The following is a 17,743-nucleotide window of genomic DNA, read 5'->3' as shown; positions in this document are numbered from 1 at the left end:
TGTATGTGTCCCTAGGTCTGAAGTGGGTCTCTTGTAGACAGCATATATACCGGTCTTGTTTTTGTATCCATTCAGCCAGTCTATGTCCTTCGGGTTTTTTTTTTTTTTTTGGCGGTACGCGGGCCTCTCCCATTGTGGAGCACAGGCTCCGGACGCGCAGGCTCAGCGGCCATGGCTCACAGGCCCAGCCGCTCCGCGGTATGTGGGATCCTCCCGGACCAGGGCACGAACCCGCGTCCCCTGCATCGGCAGGCGGACTCTCAACCACTGCACCACCAGGGAAGCCCCAGTCTATGTCTTTTGGTTGGAGCATTTAATCCATTTACATTTAAGGTAATTATCAATATGTATGTTCCTATTACCATTTTCTTAATTGTTTTGGATTTGTTATTGTAGGTCTTTTCCTTCTCTTGTGTTTCCTGCCTAGAGAAGTTCCTTTAGCATTTGTTGTAAAGCTCATTTGGTGGTGCTGAATTCTCTTAACTTTTGCTTGTCTGTAAAGGTTTTAATCTCTCTGTAGAATCTGAATGAGATCCTTGTTGGGTAGAGTAATCTTGGTTGTAGGTTTTTCCCTTTCATCACTTTACATATATCCTGCCACTCCCTTCTGGCTTGCAGAGCTTCTGCTGAAAGATCAGCTGTTATCCTTATGGGGATTCCCTTGTATGTTATTTGTTGCTTTTCCCTTGATGCTTTTAATATTTTTCTCTTTGTATTTAATTTTTGATAGTTTTATTAGTATGTGTCTCGGCATGTTTCTCTTTGGGTTTATCCTGTATGGGACTCTCTGCACTTCCTGGACTTGATTGACTATTTCCTTTTCCATGTTAGGGAAGTTTTCAACTATAATCTCTTCAAATATTTCCTCAGACCCTTTCTTTTTCTCTTCTGGGACCCCTATAATTCGAATGTTGGTGCGTTTAATGTTGTCCCAGAGGTCTCTGAGACTGTCCTCAATTCTTTTCATTCTTTTTTCTTTATCCTGCTCCCTGGCAGTTATTTCTACCATTTTATCTCCCAGCTCACTTATCCATTCTTCTGCCTCAGTGATTCTGCTATTGATTCCTTCTAGAGTATTTTTAATTTCAGTTATTCTGTTGTTCATAACTGTTTGTTTGCTCTTTAGTTCATCTAGATCCTTGTTAAATGTTTCTTGTATTTTCTCTATTCTGTTTCCAAGATTTTGGATCATCTTTACTATCATTACTCTGAATTCTTTTTCAGGTAGGTTGCCTATTTCATCTTCATTTATTTGGTCTTGTAGGTTTTTACCTCGCTCCTTCGTCTGTAACATATTTTTTTGTCTTTTTTTTTTCTTGATGGGTGGGGCTGTATTCCTGTCTTACTGGTTGTTTTGCCTGAGGCGTCCAGCACTGGTGTTTGCAGGAAGTTGGATAGAGCCAGGTCTTGGTGCTGAAATTAGGGTCTCTGGGAGGCCTCACTCCAATTAATAGTCCCTGGGGTCTGAGGTTCTCTGTTAGCGTTTTGGACTCAGAGCTCCCACCACAGGAGCTCGGGCCTGACCTCCAGCCTGGGAACCAAGATCCCGCAAGCTGGTCATGGTAGCTAGGGTTCCGGCAGGATTAAAACCTGCAAAGTTGGAGGAAAAAGCACCCTTCAACATGAGAGTATGCGGTTCCTGAAGGCTACCCAGATGTCTTACATTCAGTAGGCAGTTGGGCGTAACTGATAAGGAACTCAAGAAAGAGACCTAAGCTGAAAATAGAGCCTTGGATGGTAGTCCAAGCCATGATATTTGATTTCCCAGGAAGAGTATATGCAGAGTTAGAGGAAAAGAGGGCTGACAACAGACTACCAGTATGTAAGAGACAAGCAGAGGGATGGAGGCCAGTGAAAGAGGGAGGTGGGGCAGTCAGCGACAGAGCAGAGCCAGGAGGAAGAGCACAGTATCACTGGGTAAAGGAAGGGCAGAGCCCATGCTCAAGCGCCAACCACTCTAAAGGGGTTAAGTAAGATTAAGCAGAGACATTTCCACCAGATTATGAGAACCGGGAGACATTAGTAACTTTAGAGAGAACACTTTTGGTGGGGAGATTGAGTTGGAAGCCTGATGGTACAGCACATCAGAGTGAACAGAAGATAAAGAAGCAGAAACAGCTGGTATAAACTGCTCTCTCAACATCTGGTGGGAAAGGGAATGATAGCAAAAACTAGAGAGCCACGGAGGATTTTTTTTGTTGTTAACAAGATGGTTCAACTGTGTTTGTGGGAAGAGGAGCCTGAGGATCAGGGAAAGAGGGGAAAAAATAGAGTGAGTTCTCTGAAGACTTCAAAAAGAGGTGTGAGAGCACAATATGACTCAATCATCTTCATTTAACATGCCTGGATTTGTTCTTCACATACCAACTAGGAAATACGTAGTTAGCATCTAATTTACTGGGACCAAACCAATGAAGTTGTAAAATAACTTTTCTTGTAAAACCTTGCATTTTCTTACTGAACACTGCAAAAACATAAGCATCTTGGACTAATTTAGTTTCAGTCAAAAGGTGACAATTGTATGCAGTGAGAAAAAAATCTTTCTCTGCTATTTCAGTTCTTTTTTCCCTTTTTGTCAGGGAGAAATAATTTATAAAACACTTTACCAGATAAACTCTCATTTGGGGGTGTCCAGCATTGTACTGACAGCACATACACAACTCTGAAATCTAAAATCTTTAACCCGTCTGCAGGGTCCAGTTAGCCCCATCCTGAGGACTACGTGAGACCTTGAAACTAAGCTAAGTGGCTAGCACATTAGTTTCCTTTTAACTGCGCTGTGGTAAGCTATTCTGAAGCTGTTTAGATTTGTGGTTGGGCCTCAAACCATGTCTCTGGACAACATTCTGCTGGAGGCAGAACAAAGTTATATTTAATATCTGTGTACTTTAAAACAACGCTGCCCACTTTTTCTCTTATTGCTGGGGTCACTTGCCCTTAAGACTCACTGTACTTTTGGTGTATAAACAGCAGTGTTTACTTATCCAATTGATTCTGCAATTACATGATTGAGCCAATATGAAATGCTTATAAAGCAATAACAACCAGGCTTTTTTTCCAATACATGTACCAAATAAATTTAACTAGGAAGAAGAACTGAACTAAATATAAAACACTTCAAAAAGAAGAAAAAGAACATTATGCTTACTAAGAGTTTTGGCATGATCCAGAGAACATGTTCAGGGAATGACCTCTGTGGAAAGCACGGAAGCATTTTAATGGCTATGCCTGAAAACCTCTTTCTGTACGTTGTTCTACAACATTCTACCATAAAATTTCATCTTATAGTACGTGAATTCTGTGTCAGGACTTCCCTGGTGGTCCAGTGGATAAGACTCCGTGCTCCCAGTGCAGGGGTCCGGGGTTCAATCCCTGGTCGGGGAACTAGATCCTGCATGCATGCTGCAACAAAGATCCCACGTGCCGCAACTAAGACCCGGTGCAGCCAAAATTAATTAATTAATTAATTAATTATTGAATTCTGTGTCAACTTTTTGTGTTTTTCTTTATCTAAAAAAATTTTAAAGGCCAGAATAACACTGTTTTAAAACAATGAAGCTATTTTTCTCTTCTTGAATAAAGAATTGCCTTTCTTCACAATTCAAAGAAGAAACAAAAAATCCAGGTGCTCAAAACTCCCGTTATCTTCCTGCCACCAAATCTACAAATGCACCTGTATCCGCCCCCTCTTCCCTTATCATAATAGAAGCAATGGGCCTTCTCCTAGCAGAGGCCAATTGCCGCCCTCCGATCCCCATGTCCCCCTTCTCAGGGACCTTGATCCTCTCAGCTATTCCCTCTTGTTTTGTATTTTCAGTATCTCTTTCTGTTTCTCCCTCTCTCTCTTTCTCTGTAATGGATTCACACTAAATGTGTTCTAGCATCACTCATCTTAAAATAACAAAAAGTAACCCTCCCCCTGAACCACACATTCCCCTCTGGTTAAGTCGGAACCAAGCCTCTCAAAAGTTTTCACTTGCATCCACTCCTCAACCCATTCCAATCTGGCCTCTCCCACCAAATCTCCACTAAAATTGCTCTTGATAAGGTCATTACCTGCTCAGTCAAATCTGACACATACCCTTTGAAGCACTTTTTCCTCCTTGCCTTCCCTAACACCACAATTTTTCTAGGTTTTCTTCTGGGTTTTTTTCTGGCTGTTCCTCCTCTGTATTCTTTCTCAGCAACTCCTTTCTGATCCGTCCTCTACATTTTGGAGTTTTCAGGGCCCAGTTCTGAGTCCTCTTCCTTTTTCCATTTGACAATTTCTCATAAGATGATCTCTCTACACCTGGGCTTTAAAGTCATCTAAATGCCAGTGATGCTAGAATTTCTACCTGCAGCCCAGACATCTTTTCTGAGCTCCAGACCCATGTCCCACTGATGAATGAAAGCACAATAGTTTAGATGAGCCTGGGGGCCAGACCACTTGGGCTTCAAAACTAGTCCTTCTACTTACTTCCGGGGTGATCCTGTGCAAGTTGGTGACCTTTACAGTTTCCCCATCTGTAAAATTAGAATAATAATAACAGTACTTACTTCATAAGTGATTGTGTGGATTAAGTGAGTTGATAAAAGCACGTACTGATCCTTTGTAGCACATAGCAAGGCTTCATTACCATCATTACTATTACCATATGTGTCCATTAGAATATGTCAAAGGTATCTCAAAACTTGACCTGTATACAACTGGGTCCTATCTTTTCCGCCCACTCCAAATGCAACTCCCCTGGTTCACCATCTGTGAGTTCTAAGGCAGAATTCTAAGATGACCCCAATGACCCTTTGCATGACCTCCTTCCCTTCAGTGACTGAATATGATGAAATATCACTCTTAGGATAAAGGGATTTTGTTGCAGATGTAATTAAGGTCCCAACTCAGTTGACCTCACAATGGGAAGATTGTCTAGGTAGTCTGATCTAATCACATGAAGCCCAGAGAAGATCTGGAAGTCAGAGAGTCAAAGCACGGGAAGCATGTGACACACCTTTGATGCCTGAAGATGGAGGGGCCAAATGAGAAGGAATGCAGATGGCCTCTACCAGCTGACAAAGGCCCCCGGCCGACAGCCATCAAGGAAACTGAGACCTCAGACCAATGACTAAAGGAACACAAATCTGGCAACTACAGCAATGAGCTTAGAAGTGGACTTTCACCCAGAGCCTCCAGACAAGCACTGTGTCTGGCTACCATCTTAATTTCAGCCATGCCATGGAAAATTTTAACTTACCAAATTGTGAGCTGATAAATGGGTGCTATTACAAGCCGCTAAGTTTGTGGTGATCTGTTATGCGGCCACTGAAAATTAATACACCATTTGAACAAATGGTACCTTCAAACATATGTTTGTTCCAGCTCGAAAATCCCATATCACTACCACACCAAGTTCTGCTGATTCTGTCTCCTAAATATATCTCAAATATATTCATGATTCTTAATCTCTAATTGTTACCCAATCCAAACTTGTATATTCCATCTGAACTTCAGCAATAGCCTCCTAACTGGTCTCCCTTCAGACAATCTTTCCGTCCATCCTCCTCACAGCAAGGGAGTCATTTTTTACAGTACAAAACTAATCTCTGAAAAACCCTTCAACAGCTTCACACTGCACTCAGGATAACGCCTGAATGCCTCATCATCACCTACAGAACCCTGCACGAACAGCCCTGGCTACCTTCTCAGCCCCGTTTCCTGTGACTTTCCTGCTTGGACACGATGCTCAAGCCACAGAGACCTTTCTTCCAGTAACCCCAGTGTGCCAAGCCATTTCCCACTTCAGGGCCATCTGTGTTACTTCCTTTGTCAGAAATGCTTAACCTCCCCCCCTACTCTTCACCCCATGATAGCCAGGGCCTCAGCTTGAACATTCCCACTTCCCTCACCCATCCCCTGAGGCCCGGCCACCCTGTTAGACTCTCTCATAGAACCTGTACTTCTTCACCGTTTATCACAATTGCAATCATATGGTTAGTTGCATGATTATGTATTTAAGGTCCTTCTCTTAGGTATAGTTCAATGAAGGTAGAAGCCATGTCTAATTTGTTCCCTGCTAAAACCCAGCATCTGCTATGGTGCCAGGCACACAGTGTCAACAAATCCTTAATGGATGAATAAAACCGTGGCTGCTTTGCCCAACTTATACATGACAAAATTATGTCAAAGTTACAAGTTTGATTTGTGTGTGCCCATTAGATTTGTCCTACTCTAGCCCTAATTATGATGTTTCCTTACAAACAAAGGACAGTGGTATAAAGGAAAAATGGGCAACTTCATGGGAAAGGGTTAATGCAAATCTACTGCTAAGTGTTCATGCCCTCTTAATGCAACACCATTCATTTAGATATGAAGTGCAACATTATCCTTATTACGTATTTTAAATAGTTTTTCCTTTAGGAAAAACATATAATTCCACTCCAGTACCGAAGTGGTTTGAGGACAGAGTACTTCAGTTGACTGAATTTTCCTATTAATGATGGGATATTCCACTAATGTAGAAAACTGCCTGGTACAAAGACAGCCCTGTGTATGACTTCCACCATCCTGCCAATAAAATTTCTTTTTAAAAGTATGCCTTGATTTTATTGATTTCTCATTATGTATTTTTAAAAAACTCTAAAATGGTATTAATTAATCAGAGACCTCACTTTTTTTTCTTTTTAGAAGAAATATAAAAATAGCACGAACATCACAACAAAGATTTTATTTAAGAAGCAAAATACTGGGTAGAAAGTCAAATATCTTTCCATATTGTCCATCTTACTCATGGTTTGTATCTATGTGTTTGTATATAAATGCATTTAATTATATATTTACCTAATTCCTGTCTTGGCCCAGAAAAGACTTAAGGCAAAATAACTAAAGCATAAGAAAAGAAGAAAGATTAGGGACAGAAAATGACACCAGGAAGAGGCTCAAGATGCATGCCAGACCACAATTTTATGTGGTGTAGGCTTGAGATGTGAAGCATTCTAGCCACCAACTTGATAAAAGAGGTCTGCTCCAGGGATCCACTTCACAGCATTCCTATGAAAAACAGAAGAGCTGGTCAAAGCAGCTCAGCTAGACTTGGTACTAAGATCAGAAAGGAATGTCTTCTTGGGGATTCCCTAGAGACGACATCATTCTACTTCTACTAAGAATGACATTTGTTACCATTTTCTACTAAATAGCTGTCTAAATGACTAACTGCTTCATATTGTTATCCTATTCAGTTACCCAAGCCTGAGGCAAAATTATCTCCTGGTTCATCCAATCTTAAGCAAGATGTGTTAGCTCCCTATTGCTGCTGTAAAAAATTACATAAACTTCATGGTTTATGAACAACATAAATCTGTCTTATTATAGTTCTAGAGATCATAAGTCTCAAACCAGGTCTTAAGGAGCTAAAATCAAGTGACAGTAGAGCTGCATTCCTTTTGGACACTCCAGGGGACTATCTTTTCTTCACCGTCTAGAGCCTGCTCACGTGCCTTGGCTCATGGCCCCCTTCCAGTAACGGCTTCAGTCCAATCTCTGATGCCACTGTTGCATCTTCTCTCCCTCTATTTCCATTCTCACAACACCTTCTCTCTGACCTGCCGACCTCCCTCTCATAAGGACCCTGTGATTACATTGGACCCACCTGGATAACTCCCCATCCTTAATCACATCTGCAAGGTCTCTTTGCCACGTACAGAAGCATTTACAGGTTAGGACATGGACATCTTGGGGAGAGGAGGTGCATTTTTCAGCCTACCACACAAGACTCTATTTACCTGTTTGCAGCTACCTGCAATTTACAAATTGTAATGATGTGTCAGAAAAATAACAATGTAAGGCCCAATTTACATAATAACAGTAAAGCCACAAATGGAAAACTTAATCAAAAGTTTTTTTATTTCAAGAGTTAATCATAGGATTCTTTTAAGTACCAAGTTCACCTTCTTTATTCCAAATAATTTGATATACAAAAATATTATTTACACAATGTTTTGTCAGGAACACACTAGTTATATAAAAAGAAGCACACTGCCACAAAAACTTGAGTGTGAAATAAATAAAACTGCAATACCAAGTACTGTGTCAAAAATCGGGAACTTTAACTCCCTATTCTCTCTGCAGTCACAGGGCAGTGTGCCTACTGAGTACTAAAAAAAAAAAAAAAAAAAGTGAACTAGCCAGCTCACTCACAACTTTAGGAAGGTATAAAGTCCAGAGAACTTCCTTGACTTTTTGGAGGAACCGATATAGCTGAACCCATGGGGGCACTGCTAGAGACAAACAAAATGAGGGCAAGATTCTATTTTAGACCCTATTCATCTTCCCTGAAAAACAAGAGGAATGTAGGAGTGCTCATACCACTGAGGTGCACCAAGATCTGTAAATCATTACAGGAGCTCAAAGGAGAAAACTGTGACAACCCCTCCCTCCCACAGCATTTTGGGATTGACATCTCTCAACAGTGTATTTAATTGTGAAGCTTCAGTCAACACATGATGCTATTATGCTAGATTTTCCCTAGAGGAATTTTCACCAAGCATTATCTTCTTTTTCAGGGTAAGAATTCAATCCTGCCCATCAGATCACTTATGTCTCCAGGAAGCTGAGATTTCATGATTTTTTTCTTGCTTTGCAGTACAGGTTAATGTTGGGTCTGATACAACAGTCGACTTGTCACCTGAGAAGCTTCCCACCAGCAACCCCCGCCCCCGTTATAGACTGCAAACACAAAATATACTTGAATCCCCCTTGATTTAAGGGCTGAGATGCCACCTACTTTGCCCAAATATATCATTTTCTTTTCTTTTTTAAATTAATTAATTTATTTATTTTTGGCTGCGTTGGATCTTTCTTGCTGCGCGTGGGCTTCTCTTGTTGCGGAGCACGGGCTCTAGGCACACAGGCTTCAGTAGTTGTGTCACGTGGGCTCAGTAGTTGTGGCTCATAGGCTCAAGAGTGCAGGCTCAGGAGTTGTGGCACACGGGCTTAGTTGTTCCACGGCATGTGGGATCTTCCCAGACCAGGGCTCGAACCTGTGTCCCCTGCATGGGCAGGCAGATTTTTAACCACTGCGCCACCAGGGAAGTCCTAGATCATTTTCTTAATCTCTAAAACTCATGGTAGAAATAAGAGATTTTCTTATAAGTCTAGGCTCTACAGAATTAAGATAGGGTACTATCAAAAACCTATTTATATTTTGACCATCCAATGTATCCTATAAAGCTAAAGATAGAGCACAAGTTCTGCCTACTCTTCTCAAGGTGAGGAAAGTGTGAAAAAAAGGGAAAAGTACAAACACAAAATATATTTATACATGTATAATATAAAAAGGAGAGCTGCATTGTTCTCACAGATAACTAAGATTGTCACTGAAATTTTTCTGTGTCTTTTTGTAGATAATCATTATGTTCCTAAAAAGCTACATATAAATAAAATCATTATAAATGGAATCATATTCAAAGAGTATCAGGGAATTCTTTTTCAATGGGATTCAATCATGAATCCTCTGGCAAAACAGAATTATCTTTTAAAGTAAATCAGCACTTCTGACTTTTGTCTATACCAAGATTTCCATAGAAGTTCCATTGAAGACCAACTTAATGCTGGTAAGTACTTCGGATATAACTCAGTCCAACACCTTTACTTTATGGATCAGTAAACTTAGGCTCAGAAAGGCGAAATGATTTATCTAAAGTCACACAGCAAGTTTGGGGCAGAGCCAGAAATATAATCCACCCTCAACCTCTGTTAGCCTTTACTTAGAAGACCCTAAGTATGGATGACAGCAATCAAATATGTACGATCTTTAATTGGAGGCAGAAATCAATCAAGTGTATTTTGGGGAAACCAGACGGAGACATCACAGAAAAACAAAACTAGAGACAAATACCTCTTATGAATATAGACACAGAAATCCTCTACAAAACACTAGCAAACTGAATCCAGCATGGTGTATAAAAAGAATTATACACATTACCAAGAGGGATTTATCCCAGGAATACAAGTTTGGCTTAACACTCCAAAATTAATTAATGTAATACACCTCATCAATAAAAACAAACAAAAAAAACCACGTGATCATCTCCCTAAATGCAAATAAAAATCCGATGCCTTTTCATGATTAAAAACACCCAAACAAATTAGGAAGAGAATTTCCTCAATCTAATAAAGGGTATCTATGAAAAACCCACAGCTAACTTCATACTTAATGGTGAAAGACTAAAGCTTTCCCCCGCTAAGATCAGGAATAAGACAAGGATGTGTGCTTTCACCAATTCTATTGAATACTGTGCTGAAGGTTCTAGCCAAGACAATTAAGCAAGAAAACTAAATAAAAGGCATACACATTGGAAAGAAGTAAAACTATCTCTATTTGCAGATGACGTGATCTTGTAAGACATCCAATAAGAAAACATTAGAACTAATATACTAGTTAGGCAAGGTTGCAGGATAGAAGATTAATATACAAAAATAAGTTATATCTCTATATACTTTTAGTGAATGATCCAAAAATTAAACTAAGAAAATAATTATTTTACAATAGCAGCAAAAAGAATAAAATATTTAGGAATAAATTTAACAAAAGAAGTATAAACATATAGTCTGAAAACTACAAAATGTTGAAAGAAATGAAAGAAGATCTAAATTAATGGAAAAATATTCCATGTTCATAAATCACAAGATGGCAACACTCCCAAAATTGATCTACAGATTTAATGTAATCCCTACCAGAATCCTAGTTGGCTTCTTTGCAGAAATGTTGACAAGCTAATTATAAAATTCATGTGGAAATTCAAGGGATCCAAAATAGCCAAAACAATTTTGAAAAAGAAGAACAAGGCTGGAAGACTCACAATTCCCAATATCAAAACTTACTAAAAAGTTACAGTAGTCAAAACAGTGTGGTGATGGCATAAGGACAGACACAAAAATCAGTGGAATTGAATTGAGAGTCCAAAACTAAATCCATACATCTATAGTCAATTGATTTTTGACAAGAGTGCTGAGAAAATAAAATGGAAAAAGAATAGCCTTTCAACAAATGAGGCAAAAACCTAAATGTAACAGCTAAAATCATACAACCCTTAGAAGGAAACAGATATAAAATCTTTGTGACCTTGAATTAGTCAATGATTTCTTAGATACAATACCAAAAGTAAGAGAAAGAAAAGAAAAAAATTGGACTTCATCAAAATTAAAGACTATAGTGCTTCTAAGGTTATCACTGAGGAAAAAATAAAAGATAATCCACTTTATGGGAGAAAATATTTGTAAACCATATATCTAAATACAGATCTAAGGGATCTGTATTTACAATACATAACTCATATCTCAATAATAAAAAAGACAAATTAACCAATTAAAAAATGGGCAAAGGATCTGTATAGACATTTCTCCAAACATATACAAATGGCCCATGAGTACATGAAAAGATGCCCAACATCATTAGTCATTAGGAAACACAAATCAAAACTACAGTGAGATACCACTTCATACTCACTACGAATGGCTATAAGCAAAAAGACGTACAATAACAAGTGATGGCGAGGATATGGAGGAACTGGAGCCCTTGCTACTAGAACTGTAAAGCAGTGAAGTCACTTTGGAAAACTTAAGTTAAACATAGACTTACCACGTGATCCAATAATTTTACTCTTAATATGTACCCAAGACAAATGAAAACATAGGTCCATGCAGAAACTTGTACACAAATGTACATAGCAGCATTATTCACAACAACCAAAAGGTTGAAACAACCCAAATGTCAATCAAATGATGAATGGATAAAATACAGTACAACCACACAATGAAATATTACCTGTCAATTTAAAAAATGAAGTGCTTACACACATTACAAATGGATGAATCTTGAAAATACTATGTTTAGTAAAAGAAGCCAGTGATAAAAGAGCACATATTATAAAGTTCCATAATAAGAAATGTCCCTAGGCAAATACACAGAAAGTAGAATTAGCAGTTGCCTAGGGTTGGGGATGGGTTGTGGGAATGTGGAGTGACCGATATAAATGGGTAAGACATTTCTTTTTAGGGTGATGGAAAGTTCTAAAATTAGATTGTGGTGATGGTTGTGTAACTATAAAATTTATTGAATTGTACACTTAAAACAAGTGGATTTTATGGTATGTAAATTATATCTCAAAAAAGCTGTTTAACAAAAAAAGACATTGCAGCTTCCCCATTCAATCACTTGTTCTGGGGGAGCCAGCTGTCGTGTCATGAGGACATTCAAGCAGCCCTATGGAGAGGTCCAATAGCAAGGAACTGAAGCATCCTGCCAACAACATGTGAGTGAGCTGTCTTGGAAGGGAACCTCCTGCCCCAGACAAGTCTTCAGGTGAATGCAGTCGTGGCCAACATCGTGACTAAAACCTCATGAGAGACCCTGAGTTAGAACCATCAGGCTAAGCAACTCCTGAATTCCTGACCCACAGAAATCATGTTGCTTTAGGCCACTAAGTTTTGGCATAATTTGTTGCACAGCAATAGGTAACTAATACCCCTTCCTTGACCCTCTCCTCAGTGTTAGGCTCTCTCTCCTAATGACAGATATCTAAGGAAATGTCTTCCCAGCAACCCTTCCTCTTCTAAGAGTTTAGTTTCCCCCCCCATCCATATGTTCACCATAGTAGCTGTCATGTTAGTAGAACATGATCCTATTCCCTGGCCTTAGTTGAACAATCCAAAAGTAGGCACCTTACCAAAGCCAGGCTAATAAAGTCCTTCGCTAATATTTTTGTACCTGAAGCTGATAAAAAGGCAGTGTCTCTCTGGTACCGAGAGCTGTAAGATATAAAACTTGGGGTCTGTCAATAGCCATGTTCCTTCCCACGTGGAAAAAGGTGAACAGCAGTGGAGAGGAATGAAGCCATCACATAGAGACAAGCAAAGAAGCAAAGATTCAAGATGGAGAGAGTACAGACAGCATCAGTCTCTGGTTCCAGGGATTCCTGATGCAACTCAGTCCTTTCAGTGGGAAGACCACACGTGTCTTGTAACCCCAGCATATAAAACAGAACTCAGTACATAAGAGGTAATGAAATACTTATTGAATAAATGAATAAGATAACCCTTCCAATAGTACCCCCTCTTTTTTGCTGCTGTGGTTCAACAGAGTTAGATTTGAAACCTAGAAGTCCTAAACCTCTTCTTTGCTAACTTTATACTCTGTATATCCTTCTATTATTACATTATGACAATATATCCTAATTACTGGTTTACATGGCCTCCTCCCCTACCATCAGAGGGCAAGAAATTTTCTCATTTTTTTGTATCATCAGTACCATTTAGCCTAGAAAACAGAAAGTGTCAAGAAATGTTTAACTGATCTAATCAATCCTTTACTCTTGTGATCTTCAGATTTGCATGCAACCAACATCTCCTGAGCGCCTGATCTGTGCCAACCAAACCAACAGTCTCATTCAATTTTCACACTCGGGAGATGAGAGAAGTGAGTGTGAAAGAGTTGAATTGACTTGCCCAAGTCTACATAGCTAGTAACTGGCAGAGCTGGGATTTGGAACCAGGTCTTCCAATTTCATGTCCAGGGATGCCATGCTACTTGGTCTACACTATTGGAACACTTTCCATGTTCTTATATGTAACTTGTTGCCTCTTCACTCATCCTACAGCAGACAATACAATGTTGAGCACAAACGGGCAATCGCCAGCTGCTGACTTGATATGACTATATGCTTGTCCACATTTTGAGAAGCAAGGGACCACATCAGATCAAATTACTTTGGTGCCTATTATAGCATCATGTGCTGACAGGGGCCCAGTTGGCTGAAGATGAGAGAACCTTTCAAGCTATATTTTAACAGTGTTTTTGACCACTATATCCGGTCAGTTGTTCCAGCGTTCAGCAATAAATCAAAGTGACTGTTCATTTCCTTTGACAGTTAACAGTACTAATGAATTCAGTATAATCTCACCATCCATCAGAAAAATTTCTAAAATGCAAGCTTGAAGCTGATGATTCACAGAGTAGAGAAGGGGAAATAAAGCAGTTCTCATTGTTTTCTACAAAACTAGCATTGTAAAAAATTTTGAAAAACTAGCATTGTTTGCAAAATCCAGAAACTGAGCAGTTGGTTGACTACTAATAAAGTAGGTTGCTCCTTGGTCATTTAGCAAAAATCTGCTTGCTGCACCACTGTCAACTGCTGACGAGCATATGATTTCAAGTAGCTTTTGCTGTACAGAACGAGTCTACATACATAAATCAGTGAATCGTTATGTAAGAAAAGAAAAAGAAATTCAAAATTTCCACACCAGAAAACACCTGACACTGAGCCTGGCAAAAATCAGATATTAATACTGAATAAATGTTTACTGAATAAATTACTGAATAACCCTTTGAAAACATCAGTTGTCTATTAAATTGAGAGAGAAAAATCAAACCAGCCAAACATACACAGGTTACATTAGGAACTCCAAAAAATTATGGAGTAACTGGCTCAAGATATATAACAAATTCACAATGACCAAAAAAAAAGATTTTAAGCCAATGTTTAAAAATTTTGAAATAAGTAAGCATGCATTTGACATCCCTCTTAAATTAAGTCACCACACTGGCACTCAGTGTAACGCTAACCAGCAATAACAAAAAAATAAAAGAACAGGTGACAGATCTAACTTTGCAATCTGTTCAAAACAGTTAACAAGGTGGTTGTTTCAAGGCACGCACTTGAAACCTGCTATTTAAGCTCTGTGTCTCCACAATAAAAGAATATCCCAATATGCCAAAGAAGCTGAATCAAAAGCCTTAATAAACACAAGAACATTTAATAGTAATAATGAACAATTCATTAAAATGTATTATCTGTTCAGAAGTGCAAAAGGATCTCTAATAGGAGACTGGGCTCCACATATATAAACCCAACCTATACTGATTAGTCCGAATAAGCATTTTCCAAAATGAACAACCCATAACGAATAACGTAACAAGTATAAAGCCTGGGACGACTCTAGTGATCGCAAACATCAGAACGTGAGCGCTTAAGCTGTATAGTTAGCCGCTTTTACCTACAGCTTCAAATTTACTGAGCCTTCTTCTCAAGAGACCTTTGAAAGAAATTTAAGGCCAAGTATAGTATTTCATGATGATTGCAAATAAAGGCACTCAGTCCCTGAGCCCGCGATCCCTCTTTATATCACTAGAGACTGGACTCCTGAAAAGGCCGGGGGAAAGCCACCCTTTCATCTTGCACAGGACCGCAGCACCTTAGGGACCCCTCTACGGAAGCAGAGCAGCGGAGAAGTGAGTCATGCTCCAAAACTAAGCGTCGTTCACCCTACACTGAGGAAGGCGCACCTTTCACCCTAGACAGGATGCAGTGACAGATGTGGCACCTGTGCGGGAAGGGGGCGCGAAGACATCCTCAGAGTCAGTGCCAACAGGCAGCTGTGGGCTGCTCCGCGGGCCCTAACGCCCCGCGCCCGCCGCTCATTCCCGGGCTGGGGAAAACTTTCCGCCAGCTCCCCTCGGGCGCGCCCCCACCTCCCGGGACCCCCGGGCTCCCGCCCCGTCCGAGAGGCCCCGCCCAGAGCCCGCCCCCCGCGCCCTCGGCACGGCCCCGTGACCCCAGCCCGAGCAGACCCCTGCGTGCCCTCAGGGCGCGCCCCCACGCCCAGTCCGGCCGGCAGAGGGCGGGGTCGCTCACCCGTCCGCAGCTCGTGCTTGACAGTGAGGAGCTGCTCTCCCCCGGCGCCGCCGTCCCTGCTGGTGTCTGTGGCGCCGCCACCGCCGCTGCCGCCCTCCTCCTCCATCTTCTCCCTTTCCCGATCCCGCGGGGTCCTCCGAGGGGACCCGGGAGACAGCGGACGCCCGGGCCCTCACAGCTCCCGCTGCAGCCCCAGGAGCCGAGATGCGGCGGCTCCAGAACTCGGACGCCGAGACGAGTAGCTTTCCCGCTCTGGCCGCACGGCTAGCTCCTCCGCCTCCTCCCCCTTCGGCGGGCACCGCTAGTACCGCGCAACCAAACCGCCCTCTGCTTCACCGCCTCCTCCGTCAAGCTGCTCCGCCCACAGCCAGCAAGCCAGCCATTCGAGCTGCCATCGCTTATTGGGCAGAGGGCGCGCGCATCTGTCAGTGCCGGCTCCCATTGGACAGTCGTCTCTGACGCGTCACGAACCGCCCCGCCCCTCTCCTCGAATTGTTGTTGCTTGGCGGAGTGGCAGGAGAGGGAGGAGCGCGACCGCTCCGATTGGTGAGACCGGAGTTCTGCCCCGCCCGTCTCCGCTGGTGCGCACGCGCAGTCAGAACGTTCCCGTCCCAGACATTCCCAGAACGGTCACACCCCTCATTCCCCAGCTTCGATCTGTTAGTAAACAGTGTCTAGTAGTCAGGAGGCGCTCGGGATCTGTGATTGGCTATTGCCGAAAGAGGCGGTGAGAGCTGATTGGAACGTTTGGTCCGCCAGTCACCGTGGACAGAGGAGGAGCTTAGAAGAAAGCACTTCTCACGCACGTGTTTGCAGACGTACCTGATGGTCCCTGGCAGCGATCCACAGGTGTGTGACCAGCTGGACGGCAGCGTGTCTTAAAAAGGTGTTACTCGCCCTAGTGAGTCCTAAACAAAGTTAAGTGGAGTTCGTGCTTAAGTACGGGTAGTTCTTAGACGTTTCAAAAATTCCGGCTCACCATGAGGACTTTTGCAAAGGATAAACATTTCCATTTTGGACAAGACGCATCCTAGGCACCAAAAGGCTACAGTGATTAATAAAATAGAATACAATCCCTGCCCCTAAGCAACTTTCAATAGAACACGAGAAACAGACGATCTGTGAAATACATAGGAAACTGTAAAGCAGAATTCGAAATAATACAGTCGTACAAACTGTTAAGAGAACTGTACAGATGGCAATAATTATTCTCGGTAGAGGAGCTGGGGAAGGCTTTTAGGGCAAGGAGGCATTTGAGATAACCAGCTTAAAAGGATGGGTGAGATAGAAATACCAGCAGCAGATACAGAGATAGTAACTGAGCTAGGCCTGGAAGTGGAGAAGGCAAGGGTAGGTTAAGTGATTGATAAGGCTGGATGGAAGTATGACATAAGAGACACAGCTAAAAAGGTAAGATTCCATAAGATAATGAAGAACCTGACCACAATGCTAGGCAGTGCAGATTTTATTTAGTACAGGATGGGGAGCCTCAAAGAATAGCTACGATATCAAAGCTGTTCTCTTGGAAGTTAGCTTCGGTTATAGTGAGAAGATGGACTGAAGGGAAGAGGGGAAAGGTGGCACAGCAAGAATACTTTTGCAAGGATAGAACTTATGGGAGCTTCCCATGAGAATGGGAAAAGGAGGGGATTAAAGATGGACACTTGGATATAATTCACATAGAAGTGAACTTTTAAACCAAGCATAACATAGAAGTGAACTTTTAAACCAAGCAGGGATTAGATCAGGAGGTCAGCAAACTGTTTTTCAAAGAGCCAAATAGTAAATAGTTATTTTAGGCTTTGCAGGCCATGTGGTCTCTTTCACAGCTATTCACCTCTGCTATTGCAGTGTGAAAGTAGGCCTAAACAATAAGTAAACTAACCGATACGGCTGTGTTCCAATAAAACTTTATTTATGGACATTGTAATTAAATTTAACACAGGTTTCGCGTGATGATACATTCTTTTAATTCTTTTCAAACATTTAAAAGTATAAAAATGATTCTTAGCTCTTGGGCCATTAAAAAAACAGGCAGGAAAACAGATTTGGCCTGCAGGCCATAGTTTGCAGACTCCTG

At 41.3% G+C, this 17,743-nt stretch overlaps 1 protein-coding gene across 2 annotated transcripts in view; it reads right to left on the bottom strand.

Moving 5' to 3' along the window:
• Positions 1–15,958, bottom strand: part of RPS6KA5 (ribosomal protein S6 kinase A5) — a 181,435-nt gene extending 165,477 nt beyond the window's left edge. For both annotated transcript variants that reach the window (XM_082647796.1, XM_082647797.1), the window contains exon 1: positions 15,664–15,958. In XM_082647796.1, coding sequence (XP_082503922.1) covers positions 15,664–15,769 — 106 coding nt within the window. In that variant the 5' untranslated portion in view covers positions 15,770–15,958. The remainder of the gene's footprint in view (positions 1–15,663) is intronic.
• Between the last annotated feature and the right edge of the window lie 1,785 nt (positions 15,959–17,743).

This window comes from Grampus griseus, assembly GCF_964374135.1.
Source record: "Grampus griseus genome assembly, chromosome: 2".
NCBI classification, from domain to species: domain Eukaryota; kingdom Metazoa; phylum Chordata; class Mammalia; order Artiodactyla; family Delphinidae; genus Grampus; species Grampus griseus.
The sequence above is the reverse complement of the archived record's forward strand: the minus strand, read 5'-3'. Positions and strand labels throughout refer to the sequence as shown.